Source organism: Megalops cyprinoides, chromosome 13 (assembly GCF_013368585.1).
Source record: "Megalops cyprinoides isolate fMegCyp1 chromosome 13, fMegCyp1.pri, whole genome shotgun sequence".
NCBI classification, from domain to species: Eukaryota; Metazoa; Chordata; class Actinopteri; order Elopiformes; family Megalopidae; genus Megalops; species Megalops cyprinoides.
Genome location: NC_050595.1, coordinates 19,720,453 through 19,741,774, shown reverse-complemented (window position 1 = coordinate 19,741,774; position 21,322 = coordinate 19,720,453). Strand labels below are relative to the sequence as shown.

At 43.7% G+C, this 21,322-nt stretch overlaps 2 protein-coding genes across 3 annotated transcripts in view; both read left to right on the top strand.

Annotated features, from left to right (window-relative positions):
- The window catches only part of LOC118787940 (ras-specific guanine nucleotide-releasing factor 1), a 31,988-nt gene extending 17,019 nt beyond the window's left edge, over positions 1-14,969 (top strand). Inside the window, exons 9-27 of one of the 2 annotated variants that reach the window (XM_036543721.1) lie at positions 52-170; positions 722-882; positions 1,359-1,422; positions 1,612-1,754; positions 1,905-1,987; positions 2,618-2,866; positions 4,742-5,112; positions 5,345-5,464; positions 6,773-6,943; positions 7,483-7,589; positions 7,856-7,968; positions 8,543-8,603; positions 8,830-8,933; positions 9,564-9,648; positions 10,574-10,771; positions 11,184-11,263; positions 11,856-11,973; positions 12,093-12,161; positions 12,505-14,969. In XM_036543721.1, coding sequence (XP_036399614.1) covers positions 52-170; positions 722-882; positions 1,359-1,422; positions 1,612-1,754; positions 1,905-1,987; positions 2,618-2,866; positions 4,742-5,112; positions 5,345-5,464; positions 6,773-6,943; positions 7,483-7,589; positions 7,856-7,968; positions 8,543-8,603; positions 8,830-8,933; positions 9,564-9,648; positions 10,574-10,771; positions 11,184-11,263; positions 11,856-11,973; positions 12,093-12,161; positions 12,505-12,597 — 2,509 coding nt within the window. In that variant the 3' untranslated portion in view covers positions 12,598-14,969. Of the gene's footprint in view, positions 1-51; positions 171-721; positions 883-1,358; positions 1,423-1,611; positions 1,755-1,904; positions 1,988-2,617; positions 2,867-4,741; positions 5,113-5,344; positions 5,465-6,772; positions 6,995-7,482; positions 7,590-7,855; positions 7,969-8,542; positions 8,604-8,829; positions 8,934-9,563; positions 9,649-10,573; positions 10,772-11,183; positions 11,264-11,855; positions 11,974-12,092; positions 12,162-12,504 lie in introns of both variants that reach the window. The other variant, XM_036543720.1, reaches the window with a different exon arrangement.
- Positions 14,970-15,336: 367 nt separating this feature from the next.
- ctsh (cathepsin H) lies at positions 15,337-19,664 on the top strand. Its single transcript, XM_036544104.1, has 12 exons — positions 15,337-15,498; positions 15,909-15,940; positions 16,358-16,463; positions 16,582-16,652; positions 16,770-16,874; positions 17,145-17,231; positions 17,749-17,804; positions 17,936-18,017; positions 18,102-18,170; positions 18,277-18,383; positions 18,741-18,866; positions 19,283-19,664. The coding sequence occupies exons 1-12, from the start codon at positions 15,420-15,422 to the stop codon at positions 19,356-19,358; spliced, it is 996 nt and encodes a 331-aa protein (XP_036399997.1). The 5' UTR covers positions 15,337-15,419; the 3' UTR covers positions 19,359-19,664.
- Positions 19,665-21,322: the final 1,658 nt, after the last annotated feature.

The following is a 21,322-nucleotide window of genomic DNA, read 5'->3' as shown; positions in this document are numbered from 1 at the left end:
CCCCTTTTGCTGTGCCCGCATGTTCTCTGACCCTGAGCTGTTTTGGCCCAGGATCATGCATGACGAGGTCAGCGAGACGGAGAATATCAGGAAGAACCTGGCCATCGAGCGCATGATTGTGGAAGGGTGCGAGGTTCTGCTGGACACCAGCCAGACATTCGTCAGACAAGGTAAACCCATTTGCCCTGTATCTACCATCAAACAGGTGTCAGAGACTATAAATAAAACACACAAATAGTGAGAGTGGATTTTCAGTCCTCGTCCTTTTCTCATAAGTCATCTGCCTGTCAGCTCAAACATCATGCTCTCCATCCACATAGCTCCCAATCTAGAAGTCATGGGGGAATGACTTAACCAAACAAGCCAGTGGAAAGCATGGAATTGAAACTCCAAAGTGTCCGTTTCAAAGTGCTACTGGAAAGTTACAAGGAAATCGAAATCATGACACTAGGACAGCAAATGTCACCACCCACCCCCTGCCATGTTTTTACATTCTTTTCACAACAGAAAAATAGAAGAATCAAACAGAAAAGTCACTTAACTTCCCAAAAGCCCCTGTTCAGGTTAGTTGGGCAGGTGTAGTGGAGGGGGAAAGGTGTTTCTTCATTGTCAGTGCTGCCTGGCAGATCTCATTTCAACTGCTTCAAACACACACCCTCTGCTCCTCCATCCTCCATCTCCCCTGTCTCCCCCTTTACCTCTTCCCTTCTCTTCCCGCCAGGATCTCTCATCCAGGTCCCGATGAGCGAGAAGGGCAAGATAACACGCGGCCGGCTCGGCTCACTGTCCCTGAAGAAGGAGGGAGAGAGGCAGTGCTTCCTCTTCTCCAAGCACCTGATCATCTGCACCAGAGGCTCAGGGGGCAAGCTGCACCTCACCAAGGTGGGGACCCCAAACCAAACCCGCCGAGCAACCACTCACTGCATCTCGCACAACAGCTCGCGCTATGAGTCACACCCGTCTCCAACCTCACGCTCCACGCCTTCGGATAAAGGGCGCGATGTTGCTCCAGAGGTGTAATAATGTTCTCACGCATCCTGAGATAACGCTTCACAGCCAATACCCATTAGGATTGTTCATAATTTTCCTCAGCGTAAAGGGGCTTGGCTTTTAGAATATTCTCGGGAAGGGAATCATTTTGATCACTTGTTCGTGCAAATTCAGACAGCGCCTGTAGTGTGTTGCACGTCAGTTGGCAGTGATGATTGAACATTAAGGATATCCTGTATTTTTCTCTGAGCCGTCAAGACAACTAATGTCAGCAATCCAGATAATGTCCATTTGGAAGATATTTTTATCACTGATTTAGTACTCTATCAATATTAACATCCTCTTTGCCTCCCCTGTGTGTGGCCCAGAATGGGGTTGTCTCACTCATTGACTGCACATTAATGGAGGAACCAGAGGGGACAGACGAGGAGTGTATGTATAACAGAATTTCAGTTCCTTTTTTATGAATAGAAATGGCTCTATACATACAGAATGTGATTTCCAGGTTGTTAGATTGCACCTGTTTGTTTAATTAGCTCCTCATGCTGAAGTCATAAAATATAATGTCATAAACCTTCATAAAAAAAGCCATCTTGAAATCTTGCTTGTTCTCCACTGAAGCAAAATCTGACAAGAGCGGACAGGACATGGAGCACCTGGACTTTAAGGTTGTGGTGGAGCCGAAAGACAGCCAGTCCTTCACCATCATCCTGGTGGCGTCGTCGCGGCAGGAAAAGTCGGCTTGGACGAGCGACATCAGCCAGGCACGTTTGCACGCCGTGCCTCTCGCCCCGGAACGCGCCGTGCCCCTCGCCCCGGAACACGCCGTGCCAGCCGGCAAATCCTGGCCTTGTCTCACGCAGAGAGACAGCATTTGTGTTCACACTCTGCCTGTCTCTCCCTTGCTTTCACAGTGCATAGACAACATCCGCTGCAATGGCCTGATGATGAATGCCTTTGAGGAAAACTCCAAAGTCACAGTGCCACAGATGATCAAGTAAGTCCTGTGCATATACACTGCAGCGCTGACAGGACTGTATGGCTACATTACGTAATCTTAGGCAGAGCAGATCACATGGCTTACATTTTTAATGTACAGGATTATCCATTTATGCAGCTGGATATCTGCTGAAACATTTGACATTAATACTTAGTTCAAGGATACAGTTTCAGTGGAGAGCCTAATATCCAAAACTTCAACTCCAATGGCTTCACGCCCCATTTCTTAACCACCAGGCCGTGCAGCTGTTGTGACATAGAACTGACTGCTAACTAAAGCCACGCCCATCCATCTGTGTGTGCAAATGTGCGTGTGTGTGTGTCTGTGTGTATGTGTGCATGTGTGCATGTGTGCATATGTGTGGCTCTGTGTGTGTGTGTGCATTTGTGTGTCTGTGTGTGTGTGTGTGCATATGTGTGTGTATGTGTGTGTGTGTGTGTGTCTGTGTGTATGTGTGCATGTGTGCATATGTGTGGCTCTGTGTGCATGTGTGCATATGTGTGGCTCTGTGTGTGTGTGCATTTGTGTGTCTGTGTGTGTGTGTGCACGTGTGTGTGTGTGTGTGTGTGTGTGTGTGTGTGTGTGTGTGTGTGTGTGCACGCGTGCATGTATATGTGCTGTGAGCAGGTCGGACGCCAGCCTGTACTGCGATGACGTGGACATCCGCTTCAGCAAGATGATGAACTCGTGCAAAGTGCTGCAGATCCGCTACGCCAGCGTGGAGCGTCTGCTGGAGCGGCTGACCGACCTCCGCTTCCTGTCCATCGACTTCCTCAACACCTTCCTGCACTCCTACAGGGTGTTCACCAGCGCCGACGTGGTGCTGGACAAACTCATCACCATCTACAAGAAGCCCATCAGCGCCATCCCGGCCCGGTGAGTCCGCCCCCGCCGGTTCTCCTCTGGTCCTCCACATTCCCATCAGCCCTCTGGTGTAATACTGACTCCCCAACAGCAGCTCGCTTGAAGGTCCAGAAAATGCATTTCTGGCTTTTTTATGTGCAAGAATGAGCAGTATTATGCAGGGAAGAGTAAGTTATTTGGCTTGGAGTCTGATGGTGGGAATCCTACCCGACCATGTGGACATGCTTGATCCTCCTTAGATGGCAAGAAAGAGGAGAGAGAGGGACGGGAGTGGAGAAGGGAAAGAGGAGGGACACCAAAAACCACAAACGCAGGACAGAACAGAGACATGCAGGATCTGCACAAGGATTTGTGTAGCCAAGGAAACAAGGTGTTGTCAGTTTCAAGTGATTAGCTGGGGACTCTCTGGGATCTGGTCTTCCGAATCTTTGTTTTGAAATACTGCAGTAAAAAATGGCCGTCCGCAGCTCTGTGTGGATGGCACTATTCTGTCAGGACTCTGTCAGGATTGTCAGGAGAGTGAGCTAGTTTTGTACAAGTGTCACCCCTCTGCAGCGTGGCACCATACCATGGCATTGTTACTCTACAATAGATCCCTCTGCCGTGAAGGCTGTTTGCAGTGTTGCACTATTATTGCCTGAAAAGTGCAGACCACCTCTTCACAGGAGAGACTGTCATCAGCGACAAACAGTTGAATAGTTGAAACATGGGGAGTTTTTCAATTGCTTGATATGCAGAAAGGTGAACGTTGATGGGGTTTGGTCGTATGGACGCTGAGGCCGATGAAAATCTGTATTGACGGTCATTGCACCTCCTCGTGCAGACTCCCTATTGCTCGTAACACATTCCCGTGATCACGTTTTCACAGTATAGGGAAAAAGCATCACACCTCTCTCCGTCGTGTTTCCAGCAAGTGACAAATGAGTGAAGGGTGAGGAGGAGAGGGGAGGTGTGGGTGTGGAGGGTGTGTGCATGTGTGTGCGTATGTGTATGCCAGTGTGTGTTTGTGCATGTGTGTATACCTGTGTGTGTGCATTTTTGTGTAAGTTTGTGTCATGTCAAAAGTGGCATTCAAAGACAGAGAATGTTCAGAGAGAGAGAGAGAGGGTGTGTGTGTATGTGTGTGTGTGAGAAAGGGTAAGAGCATGCACAGTATCCATGTCCCACTGAGATGGCGGCAATTCAGACGCCAGACTCCTCTCTGGCCCAACCAGGGCTCGCTCTCTCTCTCTCCATCTCTCGACGCGCCGTCGCCACGGCAACCGGCCGCTGTGCTGCAGGGGCCCCACCCTCTGCCCGGGCCGCGCTGCGTTAAATATTTATGCCGGCGCTTTGCATCCCCGACCCCTCCTGTAATCCAGGCCTGGATGCCGAGAGGGAGACGCCTGCCAGCCCACACTCTGCAGGAACCCCCCGACCCCCCTCCCCCCAAAACATACTCACCCCCGCACGCTCCTTTGGAACCCGCTCCCACGGGCCACACGTCCCCGTTTGCCTCCTCCGTTCGCCTGCCGTTGGCAAGCACCATCGCCACCCGCACTGTCACTCGACGGGCTATTTATAGGCGCGTGGGGAGGGGGGGTGCTTTCTCTGTGTGGGAGAGGTTTCCTGCAGCCTTTTTTCCCAAATAAAAGTATGGAGACTTCGAGTCTCAGAGTCATTATGGTTCCTGTTTATTTTGTATGTCATTGCTGATTGCTGTTGTGATGTGATCCAGATCATAAAAACAAAAATCTGTGCTCGAGGCAAAATGTCCCTGGCATGAGCTTTCCTGATGTATGTTTATTTTTTTTTACATTTTACTTGGTAAGCTGCAAAACTTTCAACGATACATAGTACCATAGTTGGGTGCTTTTAAAAAGGGGGCGCTGTCTGTCTCACTCCCAGATCCCTGGAGCTGTTCTTTGCCAGCAGCCAGAACAACAAACTCCTGTATGGGGAGCCCCCCAAGTCACCCCGGGCCAGCCGCAAATTCTCATCCCCGCCCCCACTCTCCATCACCAAGTCCTCATCCCCGAACCGCCGACGCAAGCTCTCTCTCAACATCCCCATCATCACGGGGGGCAAGGCCCTGGACCTGGCCGCTCTCGGCTGCTCCCCCAACGGCTATGCAACCATGTACTCCACCATGTCCCCCTTCAGCAAGACCACGCTGGACATCAACAAGCTCTACGTGTCCAGTACCATGGCCAACAAGATCCCTGACGAGGCTGAGAGCAAGACGGACAGGCCGGAGGAGGCCTCGCAGTGTAAGCAAGGTCAGAGTCACAGCACCCTCTATATGTGTGGAAGACTACTGAAGAGGTAGCGACTGGGTCTGAACAGAAGGCTAGAAAATGTGTGGGACCAGAGTAAAGGAGACCAGTGCTACTCAATTTATTTATTGTTTGAATGATGTGTGTATGTTGAGTTGGTGATATTTGGTGGATTGGTGTATCAGAACTACAATTTTGTGACGTTCACGGTTTGACTGTCTTGAATGTTGTCTAGACATGTCAGTGAGAGAGGAGTGTGACAACGACCAAACCCAGAGCGACGAGGCCGAGACAGAGACATCGCCCACCAAGTCTCCCACCACCCCGAAAAATGTCAAATGCAAAAACTCTTCAGGTAGGCCAGGTCAAGGAGCTAATTATTACTGCTCAGCAACACAAATTGAAAAAACTGGATCATAAATCAACACACTGAGAATTGAGAATGCAGACATTTTTCATTAGCCTTAACACACAGGAACAACAGAGCTGTTGGAAAAGATAATGACTTATTACCCTTGGTTAAGGGCTCTGCATTTGGATATTGTACCTCTGACAGTGTGGCAGTTTGTCTCTACATATGAAAGGGGTGTAGTAACACCCTTTCACCACTAGGATCAGAGAGATTTGAGTCTGGTTTTGGAACTTCTTGCTTATTATCTAGTTTCTGATCCACGGTCGGACCACGTTATGAGGTCCATTGCGCACTGCGTGAGGGTACATGTATTGTGTGCGGTCTCCCCCGGCGGAGCTCAAAAATAACAGCGCGGAAACGCGCTCAGCCGGTACGCGGACAAGGAACCCCAAGACAATCGCAGTGGATGCAAATCTCCCCCGCTCTGCGTCAAAGGGAACGCCTGGGCTGTGTGTGAGTAGGTGGTAGGAAAGCTTGTACCTTAGCAACCATCTGTGTGCTTCTCCGCCGCCCCCGGTGGCAGGCGTGTTCGTGCGCCGCTGCCGCTGCCACCGCGCGGTCCTCCGTCTCCCGTTTCTGCCGAGTTCAGCACAGCACAACCACACAGTCTCATCATCGCAGGTGCACAGGCTAATTAGTCCACCCCAATCAGCCCTGTGACCTTCTCTTTTTCAGCCATCAGGTGTAATGCTTTCTCTTTAACTGTGTGCAATAAATATTAAGATGAACCATTTACAATGTCCTCTGGTATGGGAATGTAATCTTATCCGTGCAGAGGAAGCTGGGCAGTGAGCTTTACATGCGTTGTGAGGGAAAGCTAATCATGTACGCCACCATTGTATTACTGGTTAATGTTTCGGTAGAAACTGAAATTGATAACCATATTTGGTCATGACAGTAAAAGATGCAGGTAATGTCTGCCCAATGCCCAGCAAGAATTACATGTGTATTATATATAGCAGGGAGACTGAGAGTGTGTTGTCTTGTGCTGCCCTCTGCTGGAAGCACATGTAAATACAAAATCAATTGTGACTCTTCCACCTCCTCAAGACAAAGATTTTAAGGCTAACATTGTAAAATTTCTAGTGTGTGTCATATGATGGCTTAGTGTTAAGAAGTGTTTGCGTATCACTGCTTTGAATAGAAAGTCTCTTGATAGATTCCATGAAAGATTTTAAGGGGCCTGTAAAATCTCCTCTGTCCTCTGAATCTGTTCATAGACAGAAGCTTTCCCGCTGTCTCTCTCCCCAGAGTTCTCCCTCTTCTCCTATAACAACGGCATGGTGGTGTCCTCCTGCCGGGAGCTTGACAACACCCGCAGCGCCCTTTCCGCCGCCTCCGCCTTCGCCATCGCCACGGCGGGCGCTAACGAGGGCACGCCCACCAAGGAGAAGTACCGCCGCATGTCGTTAGCCAGCACGGGTGAGCCAGTGAGAGGACACGCCCCGAACCGCTCGCACATACATGACAACTGTGAGTGTGCTAACACGGTGCCCACAGCCCTTGAAAGGCCTTAAAATACATTCACCCACAGAGAAGTCATGGAAAATGTCATACTGTCTATAAAAAGTAAAGGAGAATTGCACAAATCTAGAAAAAACTGTTAATTGTTACTTGTTTTTATTCACAGTGAGCCAAATATGTCCATCCCTCCTGCTAACTTACTAGCTCAATTTCATTTACTATAAAGTCAAGCAATGTAAGTGACCTGAGACTTGGCAGATCTAATGAGTTTCAGTAACTATAGTCATACGGTCATGGTTTTTCTTTTGTTAGTCTTCACACGAATGAAAATAAAAACATGGTTTTGAATGAATTATTTTCCAGTGATTTCCTCTGTTTTTAATATTGCTTTTAAACATAACCCATTGGAAATGCCTTTGGTCTTGAGCAGTGATATGTGGTGTATTGTGTGCATATTGCCAGTTTGAGTGACAGATGTCTTTTTTGGCTGTTCCCAGGGTTTCCCACAGACCAGAGGAATGGGGACAAAGAGTTCATCATCCGCAGAGCTGCGACTAACAGAGTCCTGAACGTCCTGCGGCACTGGGTGTCCAAGCACTCCCAGGTACTCCGCAACCTCCTGCTCACCCAGAGATCATTTATCACCTGGGAGATGACACACTATGCCCTCATTCCTGACCTACGTAATGCGTCCTTATCACTGTTTAACATTGTGGACATCCAACAAAAGTAATGCAGCATGTAGCAACAGTCATTTACATGTGAAACAGAGACTCCACCATCTTGGTGTCATATAGTGTCTTTGGTAGTCCTGTGCACTTGGGTTTATGATTCAGTATGATAGTGACCCTGCTGACATGTTGACTGCAGGACTTTGAGAGCAACACTGACCTGAAGATGAAGGTGATCAGTTTCCTGGAGGAGGTGATCCACGACCCTGAGCTCCTGACTCAGGAGAGAAAAGCAGCCGCAAACATCATCAGGTAGAGACACCTGAGATACAGCATAACCGGGGCCAGACTTGCTGATGGCTGACAGCGGCCTCGGCCACTGAAAGGCCTGTCCCTGTGATACCTCTGAGATACCTCTGGTTTATGCTGTTCACTAGCACTCTGATTACAAGATATACTGTGGGCAGATGTTTTAAAGCATGATAAATATCTGTGCAGCATCTGGGCTTGGTGACTGAAGCTTGTAATTCTGTATATTTAAAGTCCCTGTTCCATCAAAAGCCTCATGGTATGTTGTTTGTATGTCTGAGGACCTGAGGACAAGGGTGATTTTAACACATTTGCGTATATCCATTATCATTTAGTAGTTTTATTTAATTGACTGCAGCATAACTAAAATATAAGGCAATAGTTACATAAGGGGGAAAAACACCACCTTACAGTAGAATGGAACTCCTTTCCAATCACGACTATTGACATTCTGGCAAATCTGTAAGGACAGGACAGAGTTAGGCTAACTAGCGTGTCTGAACACTGTCTGAACACAGTAGATCCCTAAGTGGGACCCTGCAGGTGTGAGTGTTCTGTGGCTGCATTCTCTCCACAGAACCCTGACACAGGAGGACCCGGGCGACAATCAGATCACCCTGGAAGAGGTGAAACAGCTGGTGAGTAGGACAAGCTGGAGGGGTCCGCTCAATGCCCGTCCATTAAACTCTCCTTCTGCATGGAGGCAGTAGCACCTTTAGCATGGCGTCATTTCTGCCATACTCTGAAGCTACATTGTCATGATGGAAAAGCAATTGGCAATAGATATGGAGCATGTTGACACAGGGTGTGTCTTGTGTGTGTGTGTGTATGTTTGTGTGTGTGTGTCTGCTGGGTGTCCAACAGGCGGAGGGTGGGAAGGCAGAACCATTTGAGTCCCACTCCGCGCTGGAGATTGCAGAGCAGCTGACCCTTCTGGACCACCTGGTGTTCAAAGTCATCCCTTACGAGTGAGTGTGAGACCGACAGGCAAACAGGCAGGCAGACAGACAGACATCTTAAGAGTGTGTAGGTGATGTAGTCAATCAGTCCAATTCCTTATGCATGTGTGGGTGAGACAGACAGACATGTGCATTATGGGTGAGTGGGAGAGACAGACAGACAGACACATTCCTTATGAATAAGTGAGTGAAACAGACAGACAAACATACAGATAGCTATGAGTGAGCAAGGGAGGTAAACAAACAGACAGACAAATTACAAGACCCCTATGAGACAGCGGGGGAGGGAGAGTGGATCAAAAAAGCAGACCGGCAAACACATTGGCAATTCCTCTCTAATTAGCTTGTGCACCTGTGGTGACGTTTTAGAGTTGGGTATAATAGGTTGCTATCATAACAGCCCCATTTCCCTGAAGAAGGCAGTGTGCCGGAACATTTGATCTTAAGCCTCATCTTTAGTGAAAAACATGGAGCATGGATCTTTCATGAATGTAGTCACGTCCACTACAATGTGTTTTCAAAAAGTGATGATATGCGAGCAAGTCAAAGCCTTGGTTAGAGTAACAGATTCTGAATGAGCTGTGATTGATCATTATTAACTTCCACATTAACTTCCAAGCATTACCCTGTTTTCCACAGGGAGTTCTTTGGTCAGGGCTGGATGAAGAATGACAAGAATGAGAAGACCCCTTACATAATGAAAACAACCAAGCATTTCAATGATGTAAGTACCAAGGCACTACCTGGCAGGCCCAGTTATACAGGCGAAGCTGGGGTTGACTAGGCCACCTCAGGTTTCACCTAGCCTCATCAAGCATTTAAACCCATGGCAACCACAGCTGGTAGTTTGGCTCTACTAATATGCTAGCTGCCTCTCCTAATTAAAGGAGCTGGAGCTGGCTCTGTTGGCTGGCACTAACCCAGAGGCTCTTAAAATATATGAATGAACTTGGTTGCACTTGGTTGCAGCCAGTGCTTTGGCCAGCTGCAGGGCTTATCCGGTGCTAGTGAGAATGGGGCAGCATTGTAACCCCTTTTAATGAGTGAGCCTGATTAAAAGATTTGTGTCACTTTAGCTTGGCAGTTCAATCGCTGTGGGAAGTGTCATGTGGCAGAAGAATCCTGGAAGTGTTTCTGGGAAGTGCCTTGAGCGTGATATGGAGAGAGAGAAATCTGTTTGGTGTCAACATTGCCGGTGACTTTTGACTGTGTTTGGCTGCAACCGGAGGATATAATCGTAGAAATTACAGTGTGCCTCCCTCAATTCAATTTACTTCAATTCAGTTCAATTCCGTTCACTTCAATTCAATTCAACAGACTTTATTAAGGTTATTTAAGATATTTCAAGAGCTGACAATCGAATACACTTGTAGACAATTCCACTATAACCTTTATATATAAAAAAACAACTTGAAAGAATAAAGCCACTTACTAACACAGTCACTGAATGGCTCCCGCAGCAGAGGGTAGCAGAAATTATGTTTTACCACTAGGGGTGAAAAGGCCAGCAGAGCAGTCCCTGCCAATGAACAGGACCTGATCAGTTTTTGCTGCGCTAAAAAAATAAACCTCGATTACGCATAAAAGGAAAGAGATTACACACACATTCACCCACCAAACCCCTTACCAAACACTTCCGCTCCTGACAGATAAGTAACCTGATTGCCACGGAGATCCTGAGGTGTGATGACATTAACACGCGGGTGGCGGTGATGGAAAAATGGGTGGCGGTGGCGGACATCTGTCGCTGCCTCCACAACTACAACGCCGTGTTGGAGATAACCTCCTCCCTGAACCGCAGCTCCGTGTTCCGTCTCAAGAAGACGTGGATGAAGGTCTCTAAGCAGGTGGGCAGCATCTTACCTCACAAGACATCGTCTGGACCTGCTCTGTGCCAGCACGCTACACTCACAGCTATACTGCGTTTGTTTCATATTCCAATGTGCAACTTACAATGATAAAAACAACAAATCCTCCTTGGCGTAACAGCTTCAATGTCCGTGAGGTCCCTGAGCGTTCTGTGACAAATGAAACTTGATTTCACTTGGGGTGGTGGGTATTGGGTAGCTGGCGAAAGGGGGCTGGAATTTTCAGTCAATAAAACTTTCTAGCCATTTGACTGAATATTGCTGCCACTAAAAATAGAATCCTGAATGTCTGAACAGCTGAATGTCTCACCTGACTGTTCCTGCTATCACTGGTTCATGTCCAGCGTTATTGACAACCTTATAATCATGATTTTTAATCCTCTTGCTGTAGACCAAGACAGTGATTGACAAGCTGCAGAAGCTGGTGTCATCGGAGGGGAGGTTTAAGAACCTGAGAGAGGCTTTGAAGAAGTAAGTGATTTCGTTATCAGAATCTGACAGAGCCCAGCAGAGGTCTGTTTTTACAGTGAGGTTTTTCTGCTTGTGTTTATTAGTACAAATCCAGATTTTTTTCTTCTCACAGAGCCGTATTAAAAAATGGCAGAGTTGCTAGAAATGTACTTAGCAGAGCTTACCAAATGACCAGAACAGTCTGTTTTAAAAGAACATTAAGATTGCTGAAAGGCCAGGGTAGTAGTGAGAAGAAACTCAGCCAGAATATATGTGAAGAATCATTGTTAGCTAGGCCTAGGAATGAAGGAGAACAGAGCTGGTAACTAGGACAAGTTGCTGGTGCGTGCACTTGGGTGCGTGCGTATGTGTGTGTGTGAGAGAGAGCATGTGCATGTGTGCTGTGCATATATGTATATGTGTGCTGGTGTGAATGTGCACTTGTACATACTTTTGTGTGTGTGAATGAATGAGTGAGTGTGCGTATGTGTTTGTGGGCATGCATGTATGTGCATGTGTGCATGAGTGACTGAGTTTACGTATGTGTATACATGCATGCATGCATGTTTTTGTGTCTAAGCTAACTGCTTCTCTGTAACCTCTCTTCTGTTAGCTGTGACCCGCCCTGCGTACCCTATCTGGGGATGTACTTGACTGACCTGGCTTTCATTGAGGAGGGGACCCCCAATTACACAGAGGACAACCTGGTCAACTTTTCCAAGATGAGGATGGTAACTCTGATTCCCCTGACACGGTTTTGTTTAAATAAACCTTGCCAGTTCAGTGAGAAAATAAACCATTTCCTGCTCATTCATATAATAATTATAGTCTTATCTCTCCTTATTGTCAGATCTCTCACATCATCAGGGAGATCAGACAGTTCCAGCAGACAGCCTACAAAATCGATCACCAGCCAAAGGTAATCAATCCATTTTCCTCCTTTAAAATGAAATTTTAGCTTAAAAAAGAATATCTAATGCTATGAATGATAGGAGAGCAAGAATCCATGGGCCCTATAATGGGTGGGGCTACAATGAGCTGTCCATCACTTACCTGTAATAGCCAATCAAAAGACACTGCTGTCATTAGTAGAACAATATGATTCATTCAGTTCAGCAAAACACAATGGGTCCACCACAAAGCCTCACTCTCCCATACTACATCACAGAGCAGCCATGTTAAATTTGTCAGCTGCATCACAGGACAGCACTGTGACAGAAACGGCCTGGCGATCTGTTATTATATTGGGGTCTTTTTTGTAGGTGGCACAGTACTTGCTGGACAAAAGCTATGTGATGGATGAAGAAAGCCTCTATGAAGCATCTCTCAGAATCGAACCCAAAACCTCTACCTGAAGAGGGCGCTGCTTTCTCCAAAGCCTCCATGCTGTACAGACACTATATCATATGTACATACCTCTATTATTTGTATTAGATCATGTTAGACATATCCTACAAGTATGTGTTTCTGAGAGAACTAGTGTATCCTTGTTATCCTTACTAGAAGTTAACTAGAAGCCTAAAAAAGCTTTTATTTGTATAGACATGGAGATTTTTGGAGACAAATACATGTAGAGGCTTATTTGTTATTTACTATTGTTTATGTCCGCATAATCAAGTTATTTTCTACTAAAATAAAACCTACAAGAAAATGGAAAGACACCAACCACCACAGTTCTTACCACACCATGCAGTGTTCAGACTCTTTAGAGTGCAAGTTGATATGTCAAATTATTTTATAGAGTAAAATCCTGCACTTCCAGTACGATTCAACAACAGCAGAACAAGTTCTTATTTGTGCCGGAGATGTTATTATGTTTCTTTATTTGCATATTTATTTTCTTTATGAGTTAGTGCAAATGATGTAGCAATGCAAAGAGAAACAAGTATTAAAGTAGAAAAAAACTAATGTGGATTTTCTAACTGATCTCATGTCATCTCAGAAGCGACGTGCCAAGGCTTAAGAGAATTCCGAGATAATAGCTGGATAGTCTGCTTTCAGGTGATGGATTAGAGAATCTTGAAAGGTGTATTCCTTATAAACACTTAAAACTGGCTAGAACCTTTAATACCAGTATTAATATTTATAAAATGTGTTGGAGGTGCAAGCTCCTCAGGAATTTAACAACTTTTGGATCCTACCAAGGAAAGTAGGGCTATCATAGCAAGTTTCAAAAGTGGTTATCCCTTTGATTTTGGCTTGTTGTTGGTGACAGGAAAATAACTTAAAAACTTGTAGCAGTAAGAAATTCTTGCTGATCTGAGATAGATAGAGGGTTAGTTTAAATGTTTACCAGTATATAAGCTATCTGGAACATGGTGACTCAATTTTCCACCAGAAAAAGAATCAGAGGCTGAATGGGCAAGCTGATATTTAGTCAACATAATAGTCACCATATTCTTTTTCTTTGTGTAAGCTATAAGACTTTTGCCTGCCTGACGTAATCTTTATAGGTGCTCTGCCCATTAATGACCATATTAATTATAAAAATTTGTATTTTGTTTGTTTTTAGAAGTTTATGATTTGGTTATCAGTACGTTGAGAGACAACCTATCACCCACAGTTGTTAAATGGGACCAACAATCCCTAAATTCAGAATACGAGAACTTTAAAGATCATTTTAGGTGACGATGAGATGCAGCATTTCCTGTTTTGGCAATAAATGTGCTCACAGAAAAAATATTTTAGGTTGAATCTGTATTCTTCAAACAGAAAGGAGGGGTAATGTACGTAGAATTCACGCTTTTGAGCACGTTGTTGAAACTAACCTGTGTTACTTTGCTTAAATTTTGATATGTGAATGAAGGATATTTATGTGTGGAGGTGCAGTAGGATAAATAAAAAGATAAAGATAAACACACCGAAACACAGTACACCTGGGCCAGACAATACTATTCCCCTACCTACATTCAGATAGGGCATTGTTGAAATTAAACCTATTTTGTTCATGGTGTTTAAGAGTCCGCGGAAAGTGGTTCATGGTCACTATGTCGCACGAGTTGTTATTAAAGCATATTACGGAGGAAGATGGAAAAACCCGAGACCTTCCGCGTGCACCATCATGAAGATACATGTGACGTGGCCTCATAGTCTCATAAAAATACATGATATACCGAATCTGAGCCAACGTGGAGAACTGTATTTTGTACGAACCTTGCCAATTCACCTGACAGAAATGTACACTGTATATTTTGTACATGCAGCCTTATATATCTCTTTATGTGTAACAGTGTAAAGCACACCGTCTTTACAGCATTATATCCTAATATGCTTACAAACCTAAAACGCTGGACAATTTGTGATATTTAGAACCATAATATAGATCGTAGAGGACAACTATAAAGTGTTTTGCATATACTGTAATCCTGTCTATAATCACTCTCTTAGCAGGAATATAGTAATGTAGTGCTTATTCTGTGAATATTTGTATGTATTTTTACAATGTACAGTACAGGCATACATTCAGTGCTCCATTAACTGGCATGCTCCACTGTAACAACAAGAATCACCCAGCTATGGTATAAAAATCTATTTACATATACATGCACATACTCTTTTACATAACACATATGTAACCATAAGAACAGATGTTTTGCCGTGAGCAATACCCAATGGTATGAGAATTATCTTTCAATCCTTAAGTTTAACTCCACAGCTTGAGATATTTCCAATTTTGTATAAAAATGTATGTTTCCTGATTACCTCTTGCTAATAAATCTATTCTATCTCAGGGGGAACGTTGTCTTCTTCATGTTTGTATGAGAAAGATCGCATCAAAATTCAAGAAAATGCTCAAAAATATAACCTACGTAAATACATCACTGGTTTAATTCGAAGAAATGATATATATATATATATATATATATATATATATATATATATATATATATATTTAAATAAACATACCACACTACAATGTCATAAACAATTTTTTTCTTATTGCCCGGGTACATTTTGGAGTAACAGTTTAACTAAAGGTGAAACATGCCTAAAAGAATACAAGGAAATGGGGAGTTAAGTGCGTTTTCATAATTGTACTCGGCTGTCACGCGCCACGCTATCTACAGGAACAAAACAGCTGTAATAAACTGAACTCGCACCACAAACCTCAGAAGTCCGCGCGTCATGTGATAAGCACATTGACTGCCTTGTTCTCGGCGAAGAAAAAAGAAATATCATGGCGATCCACATAACTACATTGCTTATCCTCACCATTTTGTACTGTGTTCAGAGTACTCCTTTGTTTTCGTCCGAAGGTAAGTTAAATCACTTCACAAATCGCCTAGAAATGGCAGCAATGCGTTGCTTACTGTAAACGGTGCTTAGTACCTCTACCGTATCACCAGTTGTTGATATATCTGGTAAAAGTTTTCGTCTTAACTGCACTGCGAAACATGAAGCTCATGCGACCTTTAAAATCATAAAAAGAATTAGCATGATGATAACGTTTAAATGTTTGTGTCTTTTTAATTTATTAGCTAAAGTTTAAATCTACCATTGTGCTGTAGCATTTTGCGGAAATGAATGAGTGTCCCCGTATGACTTGCAGTCTGAAGCTTTTTCTATACCGTTAATGTTTACTTGGTTTGATTATGCTACACTGCCTGGATGATAAATAAAAGATTTTTTTTAAAACATTCATTATGTGATTGTATGTTTGTTTCAGATGAATATCATTTCAAGTCATGGATGTCCAAGGTAAACAACAATGCAATATCTTTATAAGTCCATAGGTCTGAGGTACTTTCCAAAGAAACCGGTTTTGACTTTCGAAAAGGAAGTCGCTGTTTTACCGTATTTGTTTATAAAAAAAAGAAAGAAAGAAAGAAAGAAAGAAAACGAGTTCCTCTTTGATAATCGGTATTACGTTTTTAAATAAACACTTTCACTTTCTGTAGTGCTGCCTTGTATTGTTCTGACAAATATGACCAAAACGAGAGGGCAAACATTCCCGCATGTCTTGTTACTCACCACGGGAAACCTAAACTCAAAACACAGTATAAGCAGTTGTTGTTTATGATTGTGATTATGAAACATTCAACAGTGCAGCGCCTTTTACACCGTTTATGATAAGATGACAATGCTATTGTCACGCCCTTTGCATCTCCTGTGCAGTACAACAGACGTTACGACCTGGAAGAGTACTACCACCGACTGCAGATATTCACAGAGAACAAGAAGATGATCGACCGTCACAATGCAGGAAACCACAAATTCACAAGTACAGTTCAAATTTTGACATCTTAAATGCCATGTAGCATTTCGTGTAATTTTTGAAACATCCACATCCTCTTCCATTAATCTACAGTGTTCATTAGCGTTGTGTTTTTCACCCTCAGTGGGATTGAATGAGTTTTCCGACATGACCTTTGCCGAGTTCAAGAAGACCTTCCTTCTGACAGAGCCACAGGTACAGTGATGTGTCATAAAGCATGACACTGTTTTATTGATCTTTTTCTGTACCAATTGTGCCATTCCTCGGTCTAAAACATAAAATTGTGTTTGAGTGGATGTATGTCTTTGTCAGAATTGCTCTGCTACGAAAGGGGGCCATGTCAGCTCTAATGGGCCATACCCAGATTCCGTGGACTGGCGAGAGAAGGGAAACTATGTCACACCTGTAAAGAACCAGGTACACAACTTGATGTCAGTGTGAGCACAGATACAAAGGCATCTTTACATGTATTTGTACAGCTGCTCAAAATCATTATTTTGTAAACTACATTTTTCAGATCATTATGTACAGCCTGTTCTCCAAAATGGAACACTAATGAATCATTAAATGTGGAGGACATTTGGCATTGAATAGACATGTAGGTACGTTATGTCTGTGACAGCAAAGGCAAAAGGATTGCCGTTTGTCTGTATCAGCTGAGGATGTGTCCTGTCCTGTGTATTCCAGGGTCCCTGTGGCAGCTGCTGGACCTTCTCTACCACAGGCTGTCTGGAGTCTGTCACAGCCATAGCTACAGGAAAACTCCTGTTGCTGGTGAGAAAGACTCTTCTCATCCTTCCACCTTTATTTTTTTCCCTAAGCTGATTAATAATTATGAGTGATTGGATCTCTCACACATTGATACAAAGAAACAGAAACTAAGATAACACTTTATTGATCCCCAGGCGGGGAAATTTCATAACCAGTCTCAACCTTGTCCTATAACAGTGTTTAGTTTATTTCCAATGCTGCTGAAACTTTTAGAGCAAGCACCTGAGTCCAGGTACAAGCCAGGGCACCATGTTCAGTATGCACCAGTAATTTCTTTGAGCACTTCACAAGGAACCTCAATATTTATATTTTTGCATAATATTTAGACGTCAATAAATATACACTCCCCGCAACTCAGGCACTGCTCCTTTGTTTTATTTCTGAATGTTGCAGAGGTACGATTTGGATAAAAAGTATGTACAGTAAGGGTAAGCCCATATACCACCCATCCACCCATACTCATCCACCGGTCTTGCATTCACTTCATTCATCCCATTTGCTCACTCTTTTTGCTTTTCAGTCAGAACAGCAGCTAGTGGACTGTGCCCAAGCCTTCAATAACCATGGCTGCAATGGGTGAGTGACACCTAGAGATACCTGTTCATCTACACATGTCCCCTATTTCCCTGATTACAGTCCCTTCAAGACCTTGTACATTGTCTGACCCTCCCCAGTTGTTTTCTAAAACAATATTTTCTCTTTTTTAGTGGACTTCCTAGCCAAGCCTTTGAATACATCAAATACAACAAGGGGCTCATGACTGAGCAGGGCTACCCATATACCGCACAAGTATGAATTATTTGTTGTTCAGTGGAATAATTGTCATGTCGCCATCATTGTTGTCATTATTGATTTCTGTCCCATTCCTTGAAGGAAGCCAGCTGCAAGTTTAAGCCAGAGATGGCCGCTGCTTTTGTGAAGGAAGTCGTTAACATAACAAAGGTGTGTCAGAAGCTTCTATTTTTGAGCGTTGGGATAGTATTTTTCCATAAGGGTGATGTGTACAAAAAATATAATAAATAATACTTTGTTCATACATTCATGGCAGTATGACGAAATGGGCATGGTGGACGCAGTGGCCAGACTGAACCCTGTCAGCTTTGCGTATGAAGTAACGTCCGACTTTATGCACTATAAGGATGGTGTATATAGCAGGTGAGATGGAACCCTGCGGGAGGGGCGGGATTGACACTGGTTTCAAATCATGCACTGTGGTTATATGAGATGCACTTGGTTGTCCCTGGTGACAGGAGCATCCTCCTCAATACTGCTGTGAGTGCACATGCACACCAGTTGCTGATGATCTGAGACTGCTCATGTTCTGTAGATTTTCTGGGTCTAACCTGCTGCCCCGATCTCACATAGCAGCACAATTATGATCTCAAATTATTTAAAAAATAATATCAAATTGCAGCACAAGCATTCATGCGTCAACTCACAGTTCTCATTTCCACTTCCTATGAGAGAGCCACCACCCACCCTGTCACTGGCCTGCTTTCCTTGTCTTCGCAGCACTGTGTGTCATAACACTACAGACATGGTGAACCACGCAGTGCTTGCTGTGGGGTATGGTCAAGAGAACAGCACCCCCTATTGGATAGTGAAGAACTCCTGGGGAACATACTGGGGAATGAAAGGGTAAATATGCACCAATCCTTTGTTGAAATGCCTTGAAAATTGGGGTAGCGATGTATACAAATAGGTATATTAACAGTTTTTTCACTTATGCAGGACAGATTTTCATTGTTAATGATGATTTGTTACACATCCGATTAACTTGAAGAGCGCAAACATTTACGGAAGCTGTGAACTGTGGACTCATGCAACGCAGGGGCCCATCGCGCCAGAAATAATTTAAGCTGACTCTACAACCCTGTACACTGCATGTTGTGTTCAAATAACACATTAAATGTGTGGTTGCATTTCACATACATAATGAACATGAAAATGATAAGGAGCAAATACGCACACAACCATCTCTCTTTTGCCTTCTCAATATACCCATGTAGCTATTGTCTAACTGAAATAACAGATTTAATAACCATCCCTCTCAGATATTTTCTCATTGAACGTGGGAAGAACATGTGTGGACTGGCAGCCTGCTCATCGTATCCTCTCCCTCTGGTGTGAGCCCTGAGGTGAACTACAGGGATGAAGTATTATGGAAAAAGGGAAACGTACTAACAATTTTGCACTTAAATAGTCTATTTCTTGAAATCATTCTTTCTGAACCATAATTTCAGTGACATTGATATATTACATGATTATGACACAGGGCATGCAGCAATATTTAATGTACACAAGAACTGTTTTTACATTGCTCATGTAGTAGTAGTCATATGCTCGAGCAGTTTTATTTTCTTCTGCCATAAATTGATGCACTAAAATCATAATGAGAAAAAGGTACTGTATTCAGAAGAATTGCATTTATTATTGATTGCTAGGTCACATCCAAATCATCGTTGAATGTTGTTTGTGTTTCTTTTTTTAAAAAAACAAAAATGGTCATGACTGGACTTCTGGAGTGTGTTTTTGTCTTGATGATGCAAAAGGAAATTAAACATACTATATACATGCATATGGATACATGAGTTAAGTAACGTCTCGATTCTGCTGACGACCCCTCAGTGCAGCTCAAATCAAGGGCTCTTCTGACGTAGCCTGTCCTCTCTGACCTACTGGTTTTATTGGTCATTGGTAACTGGTAACTGGTATTGGTAACTAATACCTTGCAAATGACAAATGATCAGTAGTAGGCCTAAGTTGGCTAGATCTTGGCCGTTAGCTATGACCTAATAATAGAAAACTAGCAACTGGCTTTTTCGCAGACATCAATGCAGATTAAGTTCTGCGCAGATTTGTCTGAGTGTCCTAAGACCCATGATCAGGTTGGAATCGTCCATTTATCGACATACCTCACCTGATAAATGGCTGGCCAGTCGTGAGTTCTGCCGCACTTTAAAGTTAGCTCGCCAGCAATCTTGGTGCACAAGTTAGCCATTCTAACATCGAAACTGTTGAGACCGGAAAAGCGATACGCTTCTCATAATACAATTTTGATTCTTGACATTATTATTTATTTGATTTTGGAAAATATTAAGGAAACTTAAACATGAACCCTCTATCAGTCCAAGGGCCATATGTATCAATCTTTGTGTACAACTTGCCCTATACCATGTGTACGCAGAATCCTATGATTTGTGTACGGAGGTTTTTCGTCAATTATCAAACACCACGTACGACTGTCTTCATATATCTGATATCATATTAGCGTCAGATTATGTGCACATGAATGCGTTTAACGTCCACTCCCACAATTGTTCTTATATGGACCGAGACATGCCTTTATTTAGTCTAATTAGCATATAAAGATCCCGGGTAAATCTGAGTGAAATGCAGAGATTGATGTTGAAAGTGTTTTAGATTTACAAAAACAGCTTCATCCTCTCTTGGTGCCCGTATTGCATTGTGAGTGCAGTCGATTGCGCCGATTACATTAGGAAAACCAGACATCGCTACAAATTGCATTTTGATATTGGCCTGTTCCATCGCAGTGTAAGAAACCTTTATATACCTTGGAGTCATCCGGGTGATCCCTTCCCATAATATGGGCATGACACGGCTCAGAGAGGATTGTATTCCCGATTTGTCCGCAAGATCTCTTTGGCATGTCCCGGTGGTTAGAACTTGGAGATGAACCGGTATTGCATGGGTTCTCCGCGTTTCTGTGAGGAGAAGAGGCTCCAATTCCTCACTGAGGCTGAGGAGAACGGCCCTCGGCAAACTAAAGCGATTTATTAGCCATACATCATCACTGGCGAAGAAGTCTGCCTGAACCTTGAACACACGTTCATGCCTGATTAGGTTATTCTCGATATCCTCTAAAAGCGCTTGCACAGCCATACTGATTGTGGATGCTTTAAGTTTATACGTTGTAAATGAGCCTGCTATATAAGAGTACTCATTAAAAATGTTTGATTACACATGGTGATCTGTGACGTTTTATTTATTTTTTGACTACAAGGCCCAATTACAATGTCAACATAATAATGCCAAACTGACAGTCAGTTTTGCCATAATTTCCGACATTGTTC

Excerpts from the sequence above, each read along its gene's own strand:
- ctsh (XM_036544104.1), top strand. The coding sequence starts at position 15,420 with ATGGCGATCCACATAACTACATTGCTTATCCTCACCATTTTGTACTGT. Across the intron at positions 16,875-17,144 it reads TCACACCTGTAAAGAACCAG|GGTCCCTGTGGCAGCTGCTG; the intron begins GTACACAACTTG and ends TGTGTATTCCAG. Across the intron at positions 18,018-18,101 it reads GCTACCCATATACCGCACAA|GAAGCCAGCTGCAAGTTTAA; the intron begins GTATGAATTATT and ends CATTCCTTGAAG.